General features: G+C 44.8%; 2 protein-coding genes across 3 annotated transcripts; both read left to right on the top strand.

The window, feature by feature from the left end:
• The first annotated feature begins 340 nt into the window (after positions 1–340).
• On the top strand, positions 341–4,899 carry LOC102699767. Of its 2 annotated transcripts, none has more exons than XM_015835771.2 (6): positions 341–447; positions 598–853; positions 934–992; positions 1,097–2,869; positions 3,776–3,920; positions 4,003–4,899. In XM_015835771.2, the coding sequence occupies exons 2-6, from the start codon at positions 724–726 to the stop codon at positions 4,728–4,730; spliced, it is 2,835 nt and encodes a 944-aa protein (XP_015691257.1). In that variant the 5' UTR covers positions 341–447; positions 598–723; the 3' UTR covers positions 4,731–4,899. The 2 variants fall into 2 exon arrangements, with proteins under 2 accessions (XP_015691257.1, XP_015691258.1); XM_015835772.2 differs by having other exon boundaries at positions 4,012–4,899.
• Positions 4,900–8,140: 3,241 nt separating this feature from the next.
• LOC102700043 (formin-like protein 1) lies at positions 8,141–9,553 on the top strand. The gene has a single exon (XM_040522219.1). It carries the CDS (start codon positions 8,263–8,265, stop codon positions 9,328–9,330), a length of 1,068 nt encoding a protein of 355 aa, XP_040378153.1. The 5' UTR covers positions 8,141–8,262; the 3' UTR covers positions 9,331–9,553.
• The last annotated feature ends 1,068 nt before the right edge of the window (positions 9,554–10,621 follow it).

Genomic DNA, 10,621 nt, shown 5'->3' on the forward strand with positions numbered 1-10,621 from the left:
TAGAAGAATTTGAAATCCTGCGCTTGAAAAGAGCCGTTGCGTTGCCCCGTCGCCTCGCTTGCCTGTTTCATCGTTTTCCCCACCACCCACCACCTGCTCCCGTCCACGCCACGGCGCGCGGCTGTCGATCACCGACACGTGGGACCCACGCTCGCGGGAGGCCCACCCGTCAGCCACCTCTTCCCCTCTCAACGGTAGGGCGGGGCCCGCCCCCGAATTCGAAAAAAACCCTCCATTTGTGCATGCCTGTTGTTATTATCTTTGGATCGACTCCCCTCGGCATAAATGCCCCGCCTTTAATGGCTTCCCCGATCTGATGCTCCCGGCCTCCGCTTCTCGCCTCGCCGCCGCCGCAGCCGCTGCTCCTGCTGCGGAGAATACCACTCGTGGTCGTGGTGGTGGTGGCCTGCTCCCCCCGAGCTGCGGCGCTCCACGTCGGTAGAGCAGGTACTCCCCCGAGGGCCTCTTCTCCCCCACTCTATTGTTAGGCTTGGGAAGGCGTGTTGCGCCGCGATCGATTGATGAGGTGTTTGTGCTCCGATCCGTTGGTTTTCTGTTCGGCTGTGGTTGGTTTTAATTATTGTTGATTTGTGATAGGCTGCTGTATCGGTGATTTTTTTTTTCCTGCGGGGATGGAACGGATCGGATGCTGAGGAAAGGGGAGAAGAGTTTTTGATTTGAAGTAGAGATTTTTTGGGATTTGAGGGGAGTAGACGTGGAGCGATGGGGACGGAGAAGGGTGGAGCAAAGGTTGGCGGCGGCGGCGGAGGAGGTGGTGGTGGCGGGGGTGGGCTGTTCAACCTGTTTGACTGGAAGCGCAAGTCCCGGAAGAAGCTGTTCTCCAACTCGCCCGGTAGGTGTTTGCTAGAATGCCTCGCTCGCTTTCTTCTTCTTCTGTTGCCGTGGTTTCTTAGCCGTGTGATCTGCTCGCAGAGGGTGCTAAGCTTGTCAAGAGAGGCGAAGAAACCCTTCCGTCTGGGCGCCTCCACTTGGTATGTGATCTCTGATCTCTCGTTGGCCTTTCTCTGCTGCTGTGATTTGCATTACGCTGTGGGACTGGTGGTGTTCACAGGCGTTTGGGATCGTGTATTTGCAGATTGACGACGACGAGGGGATTGGTGTGTCAAGCTTCAAAGGGAGCAGCGACTACAGCTGCGCTTCCTCGGTGACTGATGAGGAAGGGCGTGAGATGAAGGCGCCAGGGGTAGTGGCCAGGCTCATGGGCTTGGATGCCATGCCCTCTACGGGTGTCCCGGAGCCGTACTGTACCCCATTCCGTGACACACGGTCGTTCAGGGACAGCCAGAGCCTAAAGAGGAGCCCAGAGTACTCCGGGAGTGACCAATTCAGCTATGTGCCGCGAAGAGTTGACGGCTACATGAGGAAGCCATTGGATCTGAGAGCTCAGAAGATGCCAAGCAGCCCAATTGAGAGGTTCCAGTTAGAAGCACTGCCGCCGAGGTCGGCCAAACCCTTACCAATGTCCCATCACAGATTGTTATCTCCTATCAAGAATCCAGGATTCAGTTCAGCAAGAAATGCGGCCCAAATCATGGAGGCAGCAGCCAAGATTCTTGAGCCGAGGCCACAGGTCAGTTCTAGGGAGAAAATCTGTTCATACAGTCCTGCGCGGATTCCTTTGAGGGTTTCTGATACACGGGAGAATATCCCAGCTTCTCAGAGAGCAGTTTCTCGGCAGCTGCAGTCATCACGGACCACTATTGAGCTGCCTGATGTGAGATTTTCAAGGGGGCAGCAAATGAACCGGAGCTGGAACTCCAGTGAAGAGGATATTGTTATATTTAGAACTTCATCTGATTCTTATGAGATTAATAACCCTGGTGTTTCAAAGAACAACAAGGGGAAGTCTATTTCGTTGGCACTGCAGGCAAAGGTCAATGTGCAAAAAAGGGAAGGATTGAGTTCTTCTGGAAAAAATTCAGGACAGAAAGAACGTGATGAGTTCAGAACAAGCCAACCTTTTAGGAGCCAGTCTAATGGCCAGAAGAACAAGCAACAGAAGAAGCCATCATCATCAGGTACTTCCTCCCCTGTCCTTAGGCAAAACAACCAGAAACAAAATTCTATGGTTACCAGAGGAAAGTCGGCACCAAACAAATCAGTGTCAAGCCAGCAAGGTAGAAAGATGGCTGGAGATTGCTCAACTGGGAAGCTGAAGAACGGAAACAAAATATCTAAAGGTGGCAGCAGAAAGGACATCATAGAAAGCATAAGTGGTGACAAGGAAGGTTCATCGTCAAACAACAAGGACTTTCCACAAAAGAAACGCTTGATAGAGAGGAACTCCACCAATGAGAAGGGTACGTTCGTGCCTGAAAAATCAGCAGCTAGGATTCAGAAGCAAGTTCAACCTAATGTTGTCATGGATGAGCACATTAAGTGGAACAATGATAGTAAAGATTCTACAGATGTAGTGTCATTTACCTTTACCTCACCATTGGTTAAACCATCAGCTGGACCGTCCAGACTATCAGGGAAGTGGGATACAAGAGGTAATTTTAGCTTGGATGCCATAAATGAGGATGATTCAGACAAAAAGTCTGAAGGACTCTCATCAGGAGGCTTGAACTTTGTAAACGGTGATGCATTGAGCCTTCTCCTAGAAAAGAAATTGAAGGAGCTAGCATCAAAGATTGAGCCATCCATCAACTTTACTAGGGGTGACACATTTGTGCCTGCTACCTTTTCCTTAGAAGAGCCTGTGGTCTCCTCTTCCAGCAATTGGGATATGGAAAGTGGAGTATTTGACTGCAGCCCTTCTGAAGTAAAATCTTCTCAATATGTTGATTATTGCCAATCAGCGCAGTCATCAACCAAAGCCCAAATTTTCCGTGGAAGCCAATTACAGGTAAACACTGCCTTCTGTTAGCACAAAATAATCCTCTCATGCTGGCAGGAATAGCCATTTTTTTTCACTCTATATTGATGTTTTGCTGTTGACATCTAAATTAGCTTTATGTCACTTGGACAGCCCATTTCTTTCTGTAACACAAATTTTGAAGGCCTTGCCCTCAATGTTAGAATTGAAAATCTGGCTAGCATGTCCATGCAGCTTTACATAGCATTTCTGTGGCCTAATGTTTTTACTAGAAATATTTATTTTCAATGCTTGAACACTCATGCGCTCCCTTCTGGGACCACCGTGATGTTTATTAAGAAATATCGAGCTTCCCTGCTTAAATATGTATTGTGTGATTGAAAATCATGGTACAGCTGCAACCTTTTGCTGGCAGGCATGTTTACTGTTTTGAACTCTTTGTTGTGTTGAACATAGACGTTATGAGTGTATTTACGTGTTTCCATAATCCACCCTTATCATTTGAGAACTATGCTTGTCTTTTCCTCCTTGACCCTCGAATATTTTGCTTCTCGGGGTAGTCAGGTGGTGGCATGGAGCCATATAGTTAATTTGTAGTGCTTGTTATCTTTCACTTCTCGGTGCTTATCAATATCCATGTTCAGTAGATTTCCTTGTGTTGTGGCAGATAGATCATTCTTTTATAAGATTTATTAGCAGCAAATCCTTTCTGGTATGTCTGCTTATGTGGCATATCCTTCCTTATTATTTTATTTCCAAGGAAATTTCATTTCATCTGGGCGGAGGAACAGTTTGCTTATTATGTGCATGACCGGTTGGTTTCCTCATGTTATGGCACATATGTCTTGATAAGTTGTATTAACAGGCAGTGTTTTTATTCTGTAGCGTTTCCTAGCATGGGTTATTTTAGGTCTGAAGAAATTCTATTTCATGTAGGTAGAGGAACCCGAAGAATGCAGCAGTATAAGCAACACAAGGAAAGAACAGGAGAATGAAGATCTAAGTCCCCTCTCTGTCCTTGAACCAACCTTTCTAAGCGAGAGTTGCTGGTCTTCGGATTGCTGCTCAGGCAGCAGCAATGGTACTTAAACATATCAGAAATACTGTAATTTTTAATTCTAACTGTACCACTGACCTTTTTCTGAATTTAAATCATGCTTTAGTCTTTACAGGGAGCAAAGGATATTCGTCATCGTCTGAAGTTAAAAACCTCCCAAGGAATTTCTTGATCAATCCACCATTAGTGGATACTGAGACCAAGACAACGGATTCAGTGTCTTCTTCATCGATTGATGCTTCGGACACCTCGGCCTCAATTGATGCCTCGGACATCTCAGATATCACCCAATGTTCAAAGAAATCAAGAAACTCTGAGCTGGAGTACATTGGGGATGTTCTAGGCAATGTCAACCTGACAAAAGGTGGACTGGGGTCACTATTTATCAGTCAAGATGATGTATCGGTTTTGGACCCCCTCGTCTTCGACAAATTGGAAAGCATGAACTTATATACACAAGGGAAAAATAATTTGGACCGTATAGGGCACAGAAGGCTCCTGTTCGACTGCGTAAGTGAATGCCTGAAGATGAGACGGCTCACCTACTTCCGGGCAGGATATGCAGCATGGAGCAAAGGATTGGCCGTGATGAGCAGGGACATAGAAACTGAAGTCTGCAATGAGATCAGTGGTTGGAAGGGCATGGGCGATTGGGTGGAAGATGAACTAGTCGACAAGGACATGAGCAGCGGGCTGGGCACATGGGTCGATTTCCGGGTAGAGGAGTTTGAGACAGGCGAAGAGGTGGAGAGGGAAATACTGAGCTCACTGCTCGACGAAGTGATCACCGACGTCTTTGTGAGACGAAGGCAGGAGTGTAAATTTGTAATTTGACCCCGAGCGTTGTTGTTTTTGTTGTGTAATTTTGTTTCGTTAAGTTATATCCATCCCTATTTGATTTGTCCACCAGACTTTGTCCAAATCAGTTATATATATGTTGATTTGAGACTGGATAGTAATCAATCAATTCTAATACCGAATCTGCTACACTTGGTTGAGATGATTTCAACGGAGTTACTGCTTATAAACCGTAGTAGTCATAAGTCATAGTCTATGGTATTAAGGACTGCAAATGTTAGTGACACTGTTATACTGGCTAATAACTAATAGTGCATTTCACAGTGGTACTACCTGCTAATTAAGGCATTTCACAGTTGTTAGTCTGTTACTTGTACTAGTACACTAGGGAATTTATTTGCGCCTCACACGTTGCTGGAATGCAGCATGATTTGTGATGTGGTCTTCATAAATCAGAAGGTTGGGATCATATTCATGGGCGTGCCGACAGGTCACGCTGGCCTGGTATGCGCTAGAATTATTTGTCCAATGCAATTAGGACCTAATCCCATGCATTTGTTGTGATGTTATTTGGTTCTGATTCAGCTCTGCTGTACCAGATGGGTTTAACGTTGATTGCTGCATGATATACTTTTAACATATACCTGCAACCCGTTAGTAGTCTGTGAGACTGACATTTGTGTATTTGTGCTACACTGGCTTTTTCTCCATGGGGCGTGTGACGATGGAAACATGAGTTTCTCCTACGAAATACTCTCTTTGTTTCGTAACTTAACGTATGTTTAACTTTTTTACTCCTGTTCGACTATTTGTCTTATTTAAAAAATTAAAGAAAATCATTTATTTTTTCTAACTTAATTTGTTATCAAAAGAACTTATTTTATTTTTTATATTTATACTAAATTTTTAAATAACATGAATAATCAAATGTTGTAAAAAAATCAAACATTCTTCCGTTATTAAATGTAAACCGAGGTAGTAGCTCGGTCTCAGTGGTACCTACAAAACCAGGATCCAGCACCCATGGGAGAACTGGGCTGTGCGGAGGGATCGGCCCAACTTTTCGGTGCCCAGTGCCCACGTTAGTGTACGTACAGTTCTAACTTTTGTAATTTGTAGAAAATGCTAGATAACTCGTAAAATTCATAGAAATTACACCATGCTCCAAAAATTATCAAACCAATTTTTTTGAACTCGTAAAAATACCCTCTTTAATTTAGTTAAATAATTTTATACAGAAATAACTAAATACATGCTAATATATAGTAGAGTATAAATACCGTAATCGATGTATAAAAACTTCTAGAATTCATTTAGGTCCAAACACAGTCGATAAGTTGTTAGATTCAAAGAGGTATTCGCTTTAACACTGTGAAGTATAAATTTATTGAGTAATATGGAGAGAATACACTAAAAATTTGTATAAATCGCATATAGAATTTATCTTTCATTTGTACCTTAAGCAAATAGTTATAGCATTTTTTTTATTTTGTGTGTGTGTGTGTGTTTTTTTTGGGGGGGGGGGGGGGGGGGGGGGGTTTGTAAATAGAAATTACATCTTAGTTCGAAAATGCGTAACCTAACCATGTAAACTAAAATATTGCACTGTTAGTATAATAAATAGATCTAAAGTTTCGTGTATAATGAAATAGCTATAAATAGCATACGAGATAAAATGCATATGAACTTGTTGGAAGCTCCAAATTTAATGAAGCCAAATTTGTAGATATTAAAATAATATAATCTTTCGTGATGTAGATTTGCACCTCACACATATAACTCATAGAATGGACGTATAGTAGTAGTACACTAAGATATTTTGTGGAAAGATTGGAGCGGCACTTTGATAGGCTCTCTAAAAAGCCCGTAATGTAGAGGTGTGTGCTAGCTAATTTTATCTCGATCATACACATGTGAATTAAAAGTTTAACACAAACAAATACAATACACTAGAATTTATACTATTTATTATATCCATTTGCACCAAGTTTACTATTCAAATTGCATACCTGGCACCTCAGTCCTCAGGTACCCACTCTTTTCTAGGCTCTACCTTGAAAAGAAAGGTTAGTGTGCCTCTCTTTTTTTTTTCTTTTTTTCTTTTTTGAGTTTGTGTAAAAGTTGCTTCTTGCACAAAACATAAGAGTTTGGTTGTACTCTCTTCATCAACAAAATACTAACTTTAAAATTTTGACCCACTCTTGGTACATATAAATATAAAAGTAAAAATACTAGAATAATATTCACATCATCCATTTGCAACGTAACTGGTCATTATTTCCAATACATTTGTTATACTCCCTACGCTATATATTATAAGGTGTTTCTCTCTACCTAAATACATTCACGAATCAACGATTTTATATATATATATATATATATATATATGAGGAATAATTATCAATAGGAGAACGGAGTTCTTCTGAAAGATAATCATATTCTCATTTACTGGAGTGAAACCACAATTTCCTACTGAGGAGATGGCTGTAAATACTGAGAATATGACCATTCCAATGCCTTTTCTCTTTAGAATTTGCTGTGCACTTGGTACCAAGTTAAGGTAGAGGTAAATATATATAATCGTTGATTCATGAATGTATTTATATATATAATCTAGAAAAAAACCAGAACATATCTTATTAACTGGAACAGAGGATATCTTATTAACTGGAACAGAGGTAATACTTTCATAAACACCAATACAATGATTGTTTAAACATAAATTTATTTGGAACAAAATGAGAGGACAAATATGATCTTATTTGAGATGAAGTGAGTTGTCTTTTGTCAGTAATTTTCATAAAATTAGATGTGCTTTGACAACATTATCATAAAACTCCATATTTAAGGTTGTATGTGATAATACCATATATTTAACACCAAATTTTAGAAAACTATAGATTCATTGTTTCTATCCCAAAACTAGTTTCACTATTATCTTTTTTTTTTTTACAAAAGTTGTAGTTTTGTGATAAAATAGACATTAAATATGTATTTTATGACACGTTGACTTAAATCTATAGTTTTATGATAAATTTGATGTTAAATTTGTAATTTTACAATACACACCCTTAATATATTGTTTTAAGATAGTTTTCTAAAATTTACTCTTTATTTATTTCTCTCTTCGTCCCGCCCCTTAATTATATGTGATATTTTGTTTTACGTATTTGGAGGCTTATATATCTTGCTTTTCGGGTGGTAGAACGAGAGAGAAATGAATACATGATGTAGTAAATTGATACTTTACTCCATACTGATCACCCTACAGTCCATATAGATGGATCTTACCACTGGTACTGTGGGGGCGCGTCCTCGCTGGACTATTCCTTGGATCAAAGACGTGGAGGCAGTAGGCACACCGCCCAAGTTAGATTAGCCCGAGCAGTAAATAGACCTAATCCAAGGAGGCGTAGCCGCCGCTGACCCCATCCATCCCATCACCATTTCACCGCCCTTCCGCTTCTCTCTCTCCGTTTATAAGCCACCCGCGCATCTCCCTCCATCTTCCGGAATCCCACCACCCTTGTTCCTTCCATCTCCCCGCCACCACAACCCGAGGAGCGCCATGGACGACGACATCGACAGCAGCTGCTCCACCCCCTTCGCCAGCGCGCCGTCCAGCCCCGGCAGGTCCCCCGCGACCGGCGGCGGGTACTTCTTCAGCGCCCCGGCCAGCCCCATCCACCACCTGCTGCTCTCGTCCTCCTCGGCCGCCTCCGGTGCCGTGCACGGCGCCGGGTGCGGCGGCGTGGGCGACGCGGAGTTCGAGTTCGGTGGCCCCGGCGGCCCCATGATTTCTGCCGATGAGCTCTTCCACAACGGCCAGATCCGGCCGCTCACCCTGTCCCCGCTCCCGGATCTCGACCCCGGCAGCGACGACGACGACGGAGACTGCCGCCCTGCGCCTGTGCGAGGCCGCGAGCTGACACTGCGGAGCGGGTCTGTGCACCGCCGCACGCGGTCCATGTCGCCGCTCCGCGGCGCGTCGCCGAGGCTCAAGCTGCTCAATGCGCTCGTCCCCGCGCCGGATCTTGGGTCGGCGCCGTCGCACTCGGCTGGGTCGGAGGAGGCTACGCCACCGGTCACCGCCTCGTCACGCTCGTCGTCTTCGTCCTCGACGTCATCGTCCTCGTCCGCCTCGTCGTCCGTCCGCGGGTCACGGCGGTGGGTGTTCCTCAAGGACATGCTCCTCCACCGCAGCAAGAGCGAGCCCGGCGGAGCCCACGCGCACGACGCCCCCGCCAAGCCCGAAAAGGCGTGGCCGTTCTCGCCCTCGTGGGCATCATCAAGAGACAGGATCGCCGCCAAGCTCCGCGCGGCGAGGTCACCACCACCACCACAACCACAACAAGAACAACAATCGCCAGCGTCGACGGAGGCCGCCGGCGGCGAAGAACCCCAGCCGCCGCGGGGGCGCGGCAGGGGCAAGCAGGGCAGGCGTCGTTCGACCACGATAGCGGCGGCGCACGAGCGTCTCTACGCGGCGCCGAACCGGGCGCAGGCGGAGGAGATGCGGCGGCGGACGTTCCTCCCCTACCGGCAGGGCCTCCTCGGCTGCCTCGGCTTCAGCTCCCGCGGCTACGGCGCGCTCCACGGCTTCACGAAAACCCTCAACCCCGTCTTCTCCCGGTAAAAACTAAAAAGCGATGGCAGAAACGCCGCCATCTCCAAAATGGAAATGAAAAGAATGAGACCAAAAGGGAAGAGCTTAATCAATCAAGTTCTTTGCTGCTGCATGTTAGTAATTATTTCCTGTGTAAGCAAAGCTTGTACTACTTGTTTTCTTTTTTTTCATTTTCATTTTTCTGCCTTCGATTTGTGCTTGTGTTTTGTATAGGCAGGCAGCGCGAGAGGGATAACAGAATTCCTCCTCCCTTGTTCGGAGGCGTTGGTAGTACTAGTAGTTGTCACTGGTCAGTCACATCAGCTGGAAACATCAGCGGTTGGTAAATGTGGCGCGAAGCAGAATACCTGGTGATTTTTCCCCTTCTTGTGTGCATGGAACTATCATCTCAAACTGTACTCGTAGAAAGTATATAGACTATAGAGTGGCGTACAACTACAAACTGTCATCTCCACATGCGTATTATCCTCATCGGCCGTGTTGTGTAGTATACTACTCCTCTCCACTACCGGTAAACACTCCTCTCCACTACCGGTAAACAGTTTCGTGTAATTGCATGTCATCTAAATAGTTATTAAAAATATAAAAAAATTGATAAGATGGATTAATATGAATTATATCACTTTACAAACATGCAAGTTTAAATTCAACTTCTATAAGTTGTAGAAAAAAACCAATAAAACTGAAACTAACTATACGCATATTCATAATTGTTTTTGTTATTTTTTCTACAACTTGTAAAACATGAATTTAAACTTGCATGTTGGTGATATGATATAACTCATATTAAATTATCTTGTTAAATTTTTTTATATTTTTTAATAACTATTTAAATGGCATAAAAGCAACGGGTGTATATACATCCATGTATAAAAAACTATTTCTTTCCACTACCAAGTAGTACTTTTTTTGTCCAGTGCACCACAGTCGCAAAAAGCTAATGCACTTGCCCTCCGATGCGCTTAGATTTGCCTTTGGTTGGAGCAGCCGTACGGCTGCTGCGACCAATCTTTGCACCACCTTTCCCGAGCCAGTACGAAACAAAAAGATCGCGCACGCTGTACCGGTTCCAACTTCCAAGGCCGGCCGGGGGCCGTTCCTCCACAGCTCGCCACGAGCCAGCCGATCGATCGAGAGCTGGCGTCACCGCTCTCACCAGCACCGTGTTCGTGTCAAGCGAAACGGGACGGGATCACGAGGCGCGTGCACGTACACGTACGTACCACCGCGGCGCACGCAGGCCGGTGGGCCAGGTCAGCGAGTAAACAAACAAGCGGGGGTAGGGGGAGGGGCGCACGAT

The sequence above is a fragment of the Oryza brachyantha genome, chromosome 3, assembly GCF_000231095.2.
Source record: "Oryza brachyantha chromosome 3, ObraRS2, whole genome shotgun sequence".
In the NCBI taxonomy this organism is placed as follows: domain Eukaryota; kingdom Viridiplantae; phylum Streptophyta; class Magnoliopsida; order Poales; family Poaceae; genus Oryza; species Oryza brachyantha.